Source organism: Aphis gossypii, chromosome 1, assembly GCF_020184175.1.
Source record: "Aphis gossypii isolate Hap1 chromosome 1, ASM2018417v2, whole genome shotgun sequence".
NCBI lineage: Eukaryota > Metazoa > Arthropoda > Insecta > Hemiptera > Aphididae > Aphis > Aphis gossypii.
In genome coordinates, this window is record NC_065530.1 from 26,010,285 (window position 1) to 26,025,722 (window position 15,438).

General features: G+C 22.5%; 1 protein-coding gene across 3 annotated transcripts in view; it reads left to right on the plus strand.

The window, feature by feature from the left end:
• The first annotated feature begins 700 nt into the window (after positions 1-700).
• The window catches only part of LOC114122385 (aquaporin AQPAe.a), a 34,337-nt gene continuing 19,599 nt past the window's right edge, over positions 701-15,438 (plus strand). The window contains exon 1 of one of the 3 annotated variants that reach the window (XM_050209225.1): positions 701-860. In XM_050209225.1, the coding sequence (XP_050065182.1) occupies positions 770-860 (91 nt within the window). In that variant the 5' untranslated portion in view covers positions 701-769. Of the gene's footprint in view, positions 861-12,053; positions 12,222-15,438 lie in introns of those variants that run through there. The other 2 variants (XM_027985033.2, XM_050209232.1) reach the window with 2 other exon arrangements.

Below are 15,438 nucleotides of genomic sequence, written 5' to 3' on the forward strand. Positions count from 1 at the left end.
GAATTTTCTATTCGTGTTTCATATTACATAAATTTACTAAAATTTCAATGTTATTCTTTTCTAAACTATATATATATCATCATTTTTATAAAATAATTCATTAATGTTTATATTATACTATAGGTATACTTACAACTTACTTATATTTAAAAATAAAAATTTAAATACTACATATTATGAACTATTGTGATCATATTTTTTTTACATTTAATTAATTTTCTATATTATGCGTTATTAAGACCAATATATGCTGTAGGACATCTTCTAAAAATAAAATTTTAAATTCCTATTAAAATAATACATATTTTTGTATAAATGTAACTTTAAAATTAATGAAATCTTCCTTTTAAAATAAATTGTTATTTACAATATTTAAAATATAATAATTGGATCGTTGTGTACAGACATTAAACAGGTATGTACCTATTTTGGTGATTGAATACGGAATATATAGGTATATTATAATGTAGTCCCGTGTAAGATAATATCATCATATAGTTGGTGTCAATCATACGTATAGACGGTGTACAAATAGTATAAGGTATAACTTAATGTCGTTACTCGTTATATTAGATAACATTTAATAGTTTTTTTTTTCACATAATATGGATTAGACTGTTGATAAAACAGTCAAGTGCTGTAAATTTATTAAACAGTCAGGATATCTAAATAATATTGTCCATGTATACCGTTTTAAATATCTTTTTTGATGTTAAGTTAAACAATTTAATATTCAATATAAAATTAAATTAAATCAATTCACCGCATAATGAAGGACAAAATGAAGGAATATGGTACATTTCATAGTGATCAATGTTCATCTACAGAAAATTTAAGTCAACCATGCGCTTATACTTCAGGTTCGTAAAAAACATCAATTATTTATCAAACGCAGTTATAGATTTGTTGTACCTACTAAAATCTAACCAATTCTATATAATGTTAGATTTGAATTAAAGTGTACGTTGGTACATCTTATGTACGATTTTTGATTTGTATAGTATAACAATGTAGTTGTTTGTTATGATAAATACCTACACCTTATCAAATTAGGTAATACCTAGGTATTTATTTTATATTATGTTAACATTTTTTTTTTCTTAAACTATACCATTTTTTTTAACTCTTTATTTAATTTCTTAAAGTTCTATATTTCAAAACTATCAACTATTGATCACTGAAAGTTATGAAAAAAAAAAAATTGATAACAAAAATAAAATATGTTAAAGAACTTTTTACAATTTGATAAAATATAGGTGGTTTTTTGATAATATTTAATAAATATGTATTTATATAAATATAGTAAATATAGTTATAATAAGCGAATTATAATGTTATAATCAAAATAGGTACGGTTATTGTAGTTAAATTGTAAGTATTTGGAATTCGTATCAATACCTAAATATTATATTGAATACCTACTCAAGTGGATTATTACAAAAATATAGGTATCTACTATGTGCTTTAACAAAACCTATTAGGTATGTGTGACAAGTTAAAATATTAATCAACGTTGAAATAAGAAAGGGAAGCGTGGCAATTATCGTGCCCCACTATAACAAAAGCAGGTGGGTATTATATTGGTATATTTTTACCTGTGTGCAGCCGTGTAAGTACACTGTACACGTTATCTATATAATATTATAAAAGATACATAATCATCATATACGATATACCAATTACGTATTAAAAATCTATATATAAGATAGGGTTCTATTGATAATAAATTTCACAACTTGTGACATTTCTTAAAAACATGTTTAATGGTTAACTATAGTTTTTCCTAATGTTATTGAATGTAATTATATCCAGAGAATAATATTTTGGAATAATTAAATATTATGAACATTGAACACGGTCAGTTTTTAGTTTTTATTATTTATTTTTAATCAACTTTAGAAGTTGATTATTTAAAAAAAAATCATATCGATAAACTTTTTTTGAAGATATTTTTAAAGTGTATTAATAAATTTAAATAAATATACAATGGTCATATTTCTGGATAAATCAGATAGCGATTTTTATACGAATTCGTCAACAACTAGATAGATTTATGATTGATTTAGTCCTAAGAATATAATTGCCTATTGGCACTTAATATGTGAATACTTTTGGCTGGATTAAATAAAAACTACTGTAGTATTTAACACCGTTTGCCACTAAGTTCAGTTCACTTTATAAACACAGTTATAAAAATAAATATATATTAAATTGCCATGTAAATTTTTAGAATATAACGAAACCCAAGTTTAAATATTGCTATTAACAAAGATCTTGTATTCATTTATAAATAAATAATAGACACAGTAGAGAAAATCGAATTATATTAATGATAACTTAAAAAATGTTGAATTACATAATATTCAATTTTATAAATTAGATTTACACAGTATTATAACACACATTCGACAACAGCAGTACCTCTTATAAAATAGTTTACATCATATAGATATAATATATATCATAAACAAATATCCCAAAATTACCTAATCATGACATATATGTATTACACTATATATTATAGTTTTTATTTTTATTGTACCTATATTTAAATTTTAACGATAAATTTACTTCTATAATAAATATTTCATACAGCACACTTTATTAAATTATATAAAATAATTGTTTAGTATAGTACTGGTTATTATACAATAGCAACAAGTTATATTATAAAATATGTGTTATAGTTATAGTTGTATGAATACTATTATAAATTAAAAGACTTAAAAGTTTATCAACAAAACAAGTAGGTACGTGCCTACTATAAAATCAGCTGTAACCCATAAGCACAAAATATGACCCAAACGCAACCCAAAAGCACGAAAATAAAATATTATATCCTATACACGCAAAAAAAAATTACCCTTTTAACAACCAATTGTATGAAAATAAATTGTATTTTATTAAAATAATAGGTACTTATTATTAGTATTTAATTAAGGATTTACTATGGTAAGTATTAAAATTTGTGACACTGAAACTAGTTAAAAATTAAAATTATAATTTTGTGTATTATTTTAAATTTACAAGTATCACGAATATAATTAAAACGAGTAGGTACCTTGTAGTTACATTTGAAATTTGAAGTTCACATTTTTCAATTATTCCAATCAGGATTTTAGATTCTGAACGAAGTGATGAATGTATTGATTTTACAATGATGTGTGTTTTTTTTTTTTTTTTTTTTTTTTTTTTTGTGTCTGTCACCACGTTTTGGAGCAGTAAAAGTGCTCCGATTTTAAAAAGTGGACCCTGTTTCGGATAGGAAAGTGAATGTAGTTTGTACTTTGGGGTCAAAAGTAAAAAATTTCCAATAGTTTTCAAAAGCGCCGGGAAAAACCAAAAAAAAAATGACGGAAAAACGGGAATTTTAACGCAAAACCAGTTTTCGACCAAATCGATTTTTTTTTATGGTTGTAATTCAAAAACTAATCACTGAAAATACTTGAAATTTTCACCAAATGTTAATGTCAGTGGTATCCGTATATAGTAAAATTTTCAAAAAATTTTGACTTTTTTTGAGTTATTTATAGACCAATGAAATTTTCGATTTTTTTGAGAAATTTTTTTTAAAGTGTCGATAAAAAATGTTTGGATGACCAAAAAGTTTTGAAAATTTAATACAAGGTTCCTTATGAGTTGTTTTTAATGTAGCTAAAAAAAATTAAAAATCGTTAGTCACAATTTTTTTTTATAAGCGTTTATAGTTCAAATTTTTACGAAATCTGTCGAAAACGCGAAAATTTGCAAGTAATTTTGATGTTGAAAAATCATAAAATTTTTTTCTTTTATAACTAAGTTTTGAAAATTTGGTACAAGGTTCTCCATACATTTTTTTTCAATTATCTGTAAAAAAAACTCTACCGGATTCAGACAAAAAAATTTTATGAGTGTTTGAAATTTAAATTTTTACAAAACCGCGCTAAATAACGGTTTAGCCTCAAACGATTTTTGATATTTGTTATAATTCAAAAAGTATAAGTCGTAGATACTTGAAAATTTTACCAGTTATTTAGATTGGCATTTTATTTACTTGATTTAATTTTCAAAATATTTTGAGTTTTTTTGAGCTATTTATAGACAACTGACATTTTCAATTTTTCTGAAAAATGTTTTTTGAAGTGTCGATACAATTTTTTTGGCCCTATCAAAATACTTGAAAATTGTATACAAAGTTCTTCATATGTTATTCTTAAAGTGATTAAAAAATTATAAGAATACATAGGCACAATTTTTTTTTATTAGCATTTGAAGTTCAAATTTTGACGAAAATTCGTCAAAAGCATGAATATTTGCAAATTATTTGAAGTTGAAAAATCATAATTTTTTTTGTGTTTATAACTAAGGATTAAAAATACAACACTAAGTTTTCCATTAGTTTACCTTCAAGTATCTATAGAGAAAACTCGAAGCATCATTATAGGAAAAATTTTAAGTGCGTTTGAATTTTAAATTTTAACGAAATCGCGTAACGATAACGATTTATCCTCAAACGATTTTAAATATTTGTTATTATTCAAAAAGTATAAGTCGTAGATACTTGAAAATTTTATCAGTTATTAAGACTAGCGTTTTCTTTACGTGATTTAATTTTCGAAATATTTTGAGTTTTTTTGAGCTATTTATAGACAACTGAAATTTTCAATTTTTCTGAAAAATTTTTTTTGAAGTGTCGATAAAATTTTTTTGGCCCTATCAAAATACTTGAAAATTTTATACAAAGTTCCTCATATGTTATTCTTATAGTGATTAAAAAATTATAAGAATACATAGGCACAATTTTTTTTTATTAGCATTTGAAGTTCAAATATTGACAACAATTCGTCAAAACCATGAATATTTGCAAATTATTTTGTAGGTATATTTCATAAAAATTTTTGAATAAGTAGCTAAGAGTTGAAAATTTAATACAAGGTTTTTCATAAGTTTAACTTACAATTATTATAAAAGAACTTAAATTTTGTTGTATTCAGGCCATTAAAACATAAACCACCTTTTTCACCAACCACTAGAAATTATATCCTAGGCTGACAAATCATCTTCGTTCAGAATCGTTTTTCGTATACAATGATAACTATCATTGGATTCAAATTTAACACTCCTATAATATATAATAATGATCCATACGGCACCTAATGTACAGCAGAGCGGTACTCACTTGCCCGCTTTTTTTTTATTCTATATTTGTATATTTGAGATGACTTCGGATTTACTGCTATTTTTATTTTTATTTGTTAAGATAAAACATGGACAAATTATATAACCGTTGTTGAAATCTGTCGTAAAACGTCTAAAATACTGTATCAGGTAATAATATTAACAGGTGATAACATTTCTTTTGTGCTTTTATCTCACTAGCATTGTACAAAAGTACAAGTACAATTGTGCTTTTGGGTATCACCGGTGATATCGTTAATTAGATTTTTTATATTAATAAAACACATATTGTAACATATGACATTAATTGATAAAGTACAGTATTTTTCAGGTAAGTTAGATATCTAAATATATACTTACATTTAACAACAATAAAATAACAATTAAAAATTATATTTCTTACCAGTACTTAAAACAATAGAGTATATAGACTATTAACACTAAAAACGAAATTATTTCATATTTTTCAAACTGCATTAATCTAATTTTAAACACAAAATATTATTCTAAGTATTAAAATGTTTTTTTTTTTTTTATTTAAATTTGTTTTACCTAGAAAATAAAATTTATTTATAATTCTTAATTTACTCAAATTATTTGTAGGAATTCATATTTCATTTGGGCATCACAATTTCCAGATTTTTTTTTTTATAAATATATTATATTAAATATCAAAAAAAAATCAACAAATATCAACACTACAAATTGTTTAAAAATTGTTTAATTGTTTTTATTCATTAATTAAATTATTAAAATGACAATTTTTTTTTCGTAAATATATTTCTTTCTCGTGGAACTTTATATAAAACTTAAAATAGAACAAAGGATAAAAAAACAATTATAGTAGCACTAACTAAAATGTTAAAAAAAAAAATAAATAAATAAAAAAAAAAATAATAAAACTATTCACATTAAAATGTTGCACTATATACTTTTGTTTTATACTAACACATTAAATAATGTTGTAAAACACAATTAAATCATACTGGAATCGTTTACCAATGACATCCTTTTATTGGAAATATCCCACGATAGACCGTATATTTATATTAATTTAACACAGTATTAAATATTTAAAAACACCAAACAAATATTTTTTCATTCAAATATAAAAAAATAAAACCATACAACGATTTCAACAGATATTATAATTTATAATCCATTTATATTTGACTCATCCATTATTAAAATAATATGCAGATAAAACAAGCTAAATGATTTACTTATTCTATTCAACGTCTATCAATAATTTAACAAAGTATAAAATAGGTTTTACAGATCACGTTTTGTGTTTTTGATGAATTGCCAAATTTTAACAGAATATTATGGCCTATTGGTATTGAATACAAAATAACAAAACAATTTATTAGATAGTAACAACATTTATTAATAAAATAAAATGTTTTTTTAGATGTATTCTTTACTAGGCAAATATTAACTAACAACAATGTATAAAATATAACTTGAAATGCATAACTAAGTTGTATTGCGTATAATATATTTCATAAATTATTTTAAACGATTATAAAAATTATTTAGTATAATAATGTACACTATGAAATTTTAAGACAATAAATTGTGGCATAAACCTATTTATGAAAAAAACCAACATATCTTTGTTAAACTAATTTAATTATTATAATATTTTTAGTTATTGCCTTATTACAATTATTGTATTTAAATGAAAATTTTAACAAAAATTGAATATAATAAATTAAAAATAATTATTTCTTAATAAAACTGTAAAATTTAAATCTATACATTTAAAATAAAAAAACCTGTCTGATGTTATATCTAAGACTTCATAAAATACCCTACTAAAAATGTATTGTTTACTTATTTGGTACTCGTCAATATTAATACGAATAATAGTCATAAAAAAAAAAATAAACAAAAATGTACACAAAATAATCATACTATAGGTTAATAGTAAAACAAATTTAATTTCCGATTACACTGTGCATAAAAAAAAAATTCTACATACCTTAATAATTTTTAGCTGCTACCTACCATTAAATTATTTCGAGGTGCATTTAGTCCCGAAAACTTTTATTGAGTAAAGGTAATGATTGTACTGTATAATATTGACAATAAAATATATTGTTATTGACCTATACCAGTCAAATGCAGTCCATTCCATCAGTAAATTATTTAGATCGATAATATTCCATCTACAATAAATTATGTAGCTATTTACTGGTCATAGCCTTTGTGAAATTATGTAGGAACTTAAGTAGTTTTAATGTGGTATATCATAATGTCAAATAGTATTTACCAATAAATCATGTAAGGGACAAGTGGAAACGAAAACACGTTTGTAAATTGGTAGCTTATACGAAATTCAGAAATGTTTTCAAAGTACTTGTAAAGAATTGAAATATCCATATACCTATCTCGGTAAATCATAAAAGATATATCGAGTTGATTTACCAATGGTATTAAATTATAAAACATGTTTTATTATTTAAATAACGCAAAACTGAATTAAAAGAAACATACATTGTAAAAATATTATATCCAATATTTATTTTAGATTTTGAGCTATGAATAAATTGATTTTACAATAATGTGTATATTTTTTTTGAATGTGTACACAATAAGTATAATAGTTAATATTTAATAAAGCATCAAAGATTGCTATCTCCAGCTCTTACGAGTGAACAGTAGAAAAAGAGATTATAAAAATCTTTTAAAGATTAATAAATATCGAATAACACTCAATATTGTGACCAATTTGATAATACATAACACAAAATTGGTACTAAAAAATAATATGGTTGTATTTATAAGCATTTTTAAATCTAAATATCTTACGAAAAATCATCATAAACTAATTTAATTTATGTTTTACTATAGGATATAAAACCTTGTTGTAGTCTCTTTTCAGTTTATTTTATTAATTATAAGATTTTTTTGTTATCAAAAGTGATTATTTGATGTTATTTTAGTGAGATGATAAGTTAATATGTGTTATTTGTTTATTATATTGGTATATTATCATGGGTTTTCTTAAGCTACTAAACTAATGATACACATTTATAAAGCAGGTAGACATGTTACTATGTAAGTACCACACTGCTGTAAATGTTGAATTTAGAGAATGGTTTGGAATAAATAATTAAAAATTTGGTATTTGTCAAAGAAAATATTATTTCAGTATTTATCAAAATAATCGGGGAAAACTAACAAAAAATTAAGAAAAACTGCAATTTTTGTTCAAAATCAGTTCTAAAAAAATCGATTTTGTACAACATAATATATATTTATTTGAGATCTTGTATTTTAATACAAGACCTTAAATAAATTTTTCTTGAATCTATATAAAAATATTAAAATGCATAAGCTCAATTTTTTTTATATGCATACAAAATTATTTAAAATTTACAAACTAAAAGTATTTTGCAGCAATTAATATATAAAATCTTTCATTTGTATAGCTAAGATATAAAAATATAATATAATATATCATAAATTTTAAGTCAATACTAGAAATAAACAATGTAAAAAATTTACAAACTCAATTGTTTTTATGTTTATTTTTAGTCCATAATTAGACAAAATTATATATTATTTTAACAATGTATAACGATGTTAATTATTTTGTAATATTTCAAAAACATTATTCGTATAGGGAATTTAAACTTTTGTGTAGGTATATCATACATTTTATTATACCTAAGCAATGGAATTTTCAAATTATGTAAATTAATTTCAAGATAGTGTCTATATTATCCACATATTCACATTGTTTTTAAGTATTAAATATTAATAGTAATGTTCTGAATTCTCCGGGAATGCTCAGCATGCGACGCATATTTAAGAATATAAACATAATTGGTAAAAATACAAAAATTATTTTTGTCATCAATAACGAAAATAACATATTACATATTTAAAAAAATCATAATGTAATATGTATGACTACAATTTTATCTATTTCTATTTTACTTATATGTATAACATTTATTCCATTCCTGCAACATTATTATAGCCGTGCCGCCGTGATGTTATCCACTCAGGCATGCTCATCGTTTTTCGCTTCGTCAATGATTTATATAATTTACGTGTACGAGTGTATGAAGTTGTATTATTTTTTTTTATTTATAAATAAATACAAATTTGTGTACTATTTACTAATTATAAATTAAATAATTTATAATACATTATGATAAATGAGCATGCTTTGGAGTCACAATTTGCTACTGAATATAATATAAATATATATATTTTTACCTTTAATAATTAAATACTGATACTATAATTAATTCAATCTTTTCAGAAAAATTATATTAACCTAACTTAATTGGTTCTGACAGTAAAATAAATGATTTTTAGCCATATCAAAAATCGTGCCATGGTAATATACTTAATGATATACTAGATCGTCTCAACTCAGAATCGTTTTTCGTATACAAATATACAATAATATATCATTGAATTAAAATTGAATACATTAATTACAATTACTTACTCAACACCTAATTTACAGCAGTGTGGTACTTACATAGTAACATGTCTACCTGCTTTATAAATGTGTATCATTAGTTTAGTAGTTTAAAAAGAACCCATGATACTATACTAATATAACATACAAATAACACATATAAACTTATCATCTCACTAAATAACATCAAACAATCACTGTGAATAACAAAAAATCTTATAATTCGTATAATAAACTGGAAAGAGTCTGCAACAAGGTTTTGTATCCTATAGTAAAATATAAATTAAATTAGTTTATGATGATTTTTCGTAAAATATTTAGATTTAAAAATGCTTATAAATACAACCATATTATTTTTTAGTACCAATTTTGTGTTATGCATTATCAAATTGGTCACACTATTGAGTGTTATTAGATATTTATTAATCTATAAAAGATTTTTATAATCTCTTTTTCTCTACTGTTCACGTGTAAGAGCTGGAGATAACAAATTTTGATGTGACGTCTTCTTAAAAATAATATATGAAGTTAGAAATAATAATAGGTAAGTGCATAAAACATTAATAAAAAAATCACTACGTAATATACATATACTTTCAAGTATCTTATATCTATAACAATTATTATAATATATCCAATCACACTACTTGAAGCTTCCTATATTACTGTTTTGATTAATATCAAATACACTATTTCATAATTTTTATAATTCTGCATTATATTTCAATTATTTGATTAAAATACTAAAAAATGTATGTAAGTTTAATCATACTCAATATATTGAATATTTTTTTTTACACATTTATGAATATTAATAATATTTAAAAATAAATTCACAATGTTTTAAAACTTTGTGTTTTTTTTTATTTAGAGTTGTCGATACGTTTCAAACAACTATGAAAATGAAAAATAATAAAAACCTTGATAACGACTGATCTATTGGCTATTGTATTATAATCAATACACAACAACATATTTTTGTTGTAATTTATACAGAGATTTGGATTTTTATCTAATAAATTATTATTATTATCAAATGTATCATATACATCATCATATTATTTATTTGTTTTGCTCAAATGTGACACAATATGACGTATATAATTAAAATATTGAGTTTAATACGAATGAAAATAATTGTTTGAGTTTGTCAGTTAAATCTTTGCCAAATGCTTGATAATTATAAATGTATTGATAATATTAAAACATTTTTTTGAAAATTTTTACTTATTTAAAAAAAGTGATTAACCAAACATGTTCACCTTCATTTTTCTTCAATAATGAATTTCTCCAAGTACTGATTTTTGGAATTTTTAAGTAGTAACTTTTATTTCATTTAATTTGTACAAATTACAATCGTAATTCACTAACACAATTTATTAATCTATAATGTCTACAATATTAATCAATTATTATTTTTTTTTTTAATTTAACGAAGTATAATAATTTATAAGTGCCTACTCGTTAATTTTTTTATTGAGATACAACAACATTTAATAACTATTTAAAGTAAAAATATAATGATTCTTATTTGAAAAAAATGAAGTTAATATTGTCAACAGAACACTTTTGTTATATGGTATAAATGAAAATTAAATTAAATAATTAAATAATTTGAATGTATGATCCATCATCTACGCTCCTAAATATTTCAGAAATTTAAATTTAAATTAATTCATTATTTCAGGAAAACATTTGGGTTAGCGAGCTTAATGAATCATTCTGCAAACCTACAACTATAATATTATGATTTATTTTAATAACACGCTAAAACTTTATTTTTTCTTTCAAAGTGTATTACATAAAAAAATGTTAATTTGATATAAATTAATATTATTTATAAATCCTTTAATTGTTGTATAACCTGAATTAGATTTAATAAATATATTTATGTGCTGTTGCCTGTTGGTATTCTATATTATAACTACTTGGATTTTGTAAGTTTCTAAGCATACTTTGTATGTGTATTACCTAGTAAAATACCAATATTTAACTTGAAATAAAATATTTTATAAGATTTATTAAATTATTATTTTCAATTTAAAAATTAGTCAATCATACATAAACACTTATAATATTATTACTATGGCTATTCTATTATAATATTATGTACACATCAATGATGACATACTGTGTATTAAATTCGTATAAATTACAATAACAATCAAAAAGATGAGTAACCACATATAATTTTAGATAAGGTAAAATTATCTGCCTAAATGTACCATAATATTATAATATAGATAGTTATAATGACTGATTTATAAACAAATTGATAAAAATTCTTAGAATCTACATAGTACATAATATTAATCATTGTTATGGTTTGGTTTGGTCCAACTAAAATCCAAAGTTCATAAAGAATAGGGATACCCCTAATCAAATATGCTAATGCATTATGTACCATGGAGGGGATACATCATAGAGTTATCCCGCCTATTTTTAAGTAATATAGTGATGTGACACCTGTTGTTGGCGCTGCTGAGGCATAAACATATTTTATAGTAATTCAGTGCGCGCGTTTTAGTCCAGCTATAGTGAAACACACGTCGTGCCGTAGTTAGATTTCAACGTATCATTAACATACAGACAACAAACTCAATCATGCCTAGATCAAAAGGTAAGCTTAGCGCTATTTATAATTCTGATTTATTTTTTTTATTTTTCATAATTATTTTATGAAGTATCAAGTTTGAGTAAAAGCACTGTTTGTCATAAAAAAATTTAATAAACACAAGTGATTATATAAAATTAAAAAATATTATATGCAACTATTTTAAATACGACCAATTTTTATAAAAGGTATAATGCTGTTACAAGTTGTATGCAATGTGATTAACTATAATTAATTATTAATCTTTAAAGCACTGAGTGAAAAACACATTTTGAACTTTTAATAAATCAATTACTGTTATAATACCACGTTTAGGTAGAAAATATTTTGCATAAAAAATCATATTTAATAATATATTTTTATTCACAAGATCAATTAATTGTATAAAAAATTTTCGTTTAACTATATTAAAAACAGTCCTTTCCTCCTTTTCTCTTCGTGATTTTAAAAACAACACTAGTTTTTAATGATAAAGAATCAATATTTTTTATTAGTCAAAATAATTGTAAGAAAAATGTTATTTATAATACAAGACAATTAATATTCATCTATTAAAAAGTTATGATAAATGTAGATTAACTATGATTTTATATTGTATTTATATTAAACTTGTGTATGTTGAATATTTTGCATAACAGTCTAAGTTGGATTCAAAATAAATTCTTTTAAAACATTTTTAATTTGTATAGAAGTTTTGTTTGTAAATAACATGATAATTATCATAATATAATGTTTGAATAAATTACTAATAATTTATACAAAAATAAAATCATTAATAGTTATAATATATTAACACAAAATCATTATTGCTCTAAGTCTATTGTTAAACGTAATCTACTTATAATTTTAAATACATTTTTGAAGTTTTTTTTCAATTTCGTACTCGATTAGATGTTTAATTTCGTTCAGGAGATTAAAATTACTACGAATAAAACTCTTTAAAAACAATTCTTGTTCCAATTAATTTTTATCTAAGATTTCGATCTATTAATAATTTTATTGTATCAAAAAAAAACTACGCTTTTGTATTTACAATAGCCAGTAGGCAATTAATTCATAATAACAATAATAGGTAGGTATATGGATACATTATTATATTGTTATCGTAAACATAATACTAGATGATGTATGAAATAATTTTTATTTTGGAAAACAGATAGGTATCTGGATATCTTTACCTATAACTTATTACTACTGTTATACGTCTTTAGATTACCTACTTACTATTTATAATGAAAATATTGTTCTGTGAATAACTTAGTTTTACAAAATATTATGCACCTAAATAAACTGTTACTAAAACACTTTTATGCTTGTCCATTAGGACTATTCTTATGTTTCTTGGTGACTACAAATTAACGGACCTTTTATTGTTCACTGTAAACGAATATTTCAACCTTCAAAAAATATTGTAGAAACTCAAATTCATTTCGCTCGTTGAAAGCACACAATCAACGATTGTAAACAATTAAATACATCTGTTTTGTATTTTTCGTCTCCCGAATAATTATTTATCATTAAAAAACAAAACAAACCAAATTACACATACGAATAGTGGTACTACAAGTACTCTTCTATGCATACATGTTACCTAGTTACTAGTTTATAGTAGATAATAGGTACTATAAAAAAAAAAAATAGACATATTTTTGACCTTATTTTACTTGTATAATTGATTGGTCAACTATATATATATTTTTATTTAACTGTTTATTAACTGCAATTACATTTTATTTTTATTTTCACATTACCAAAGAATTAATTAAAATTTTTGGAGCAATGCATTGTATAAAGTAAATTAATTAGTGTGTACACTAATTGTGCGAAATACCAACGGAAGTTTTAGGATACGATAATGAACCGGAATGTTACAATTCCGTTAAAAAAAAAAAAAGAAAAAAGAAAGATGAATAATATTATAAATAAAAATGTATGAAATATGAATATTATATGACGTGCTACATTAATTGAATGCAGAGTCGATTTTATTTACATCTTCTGTGGCAATAATAAAATAAAGTATTTAATAAAAGCATACATTATCAAATAATAACAGATTTTTAAGAGTATAGTTTCTTATTTATAGTAGGTAGGCAACTGATTAATATATTTTAGTATGTTCTTTTATTTATTCTACAGTTAAATAAAATCAAATAACGACATTAATCTTTTTATTATTTTGTTTGTGCTCGTAAATAATATTTAATGATTAATCCAAACGATAGCTAGGATCGTATAATAATTTATAAATACGCTATTTTTGCATAATATCATATAGATATGTACATATTTTATTTGAATTTAAAACTTCCAACTTGTCTTGTATTATTTTATTATATTGATACGGATTATAGAAATATATCAGTAGAAATAACTATCAATACATTTTTTGTCCTGTTATTCGTTTTAAATATTCAAAAAATTTAAATTGTCAGAACCGTCCTGACTGTTCTATCTATGTGACTACGCATCTACAATATATAATGCTCACTATTGTCGCTTTAAGTGATTTGAGATTTCATGATTTCATTTAACATGTCATGCGCAGTATATATATATGTATATATATATTCTTTGTGCTAAATATAAACTAGCCAACAAAAACATAATGTTTAAAAGTTTTTAGTCTAAACATAGCTTTCGTAAAACCCCTTTTTATTATTATAAATTTTTTTATTTTATTTATTGGCCAGCTAAGTCGTATAATTTATTATTCACTTTTATTTAAACTTATTTATTAAAAACATACGAAAATGATTTCAAAAAATAAAATACTTGTATAGTACAAACTCGCCATCTGGAATCATAAAAATATTATATGGGAGTATTTTTATTATATTTTTAATAGATACATGTTTTTTGGCTTAATGTAATTTGTTTCATCTCTGATTTCACGTAAGACCACCATCCTCTATTATTATTATTTTTTACTCGAAATTTCCGTAAGGGTATCCCTAAACATCAATGATTAATATAATTATACAGTAACCTCGTTAATATATATATAGATATATATTTAATTATAGTTTTATAAACATTATATAGGTGCATGATTCAATGTTTTTCCATGCAGCATAAACTATATCTAATTTTTTTTTTTTTTTTAATATTTATACAATTATATACTTTATTATTTAGGTAATTCTTGATTAAAAAACAAAATATTTAGATATAAATATAAATATAGCTACAGAATTTACAATCAATTTTATAAAAATCACGA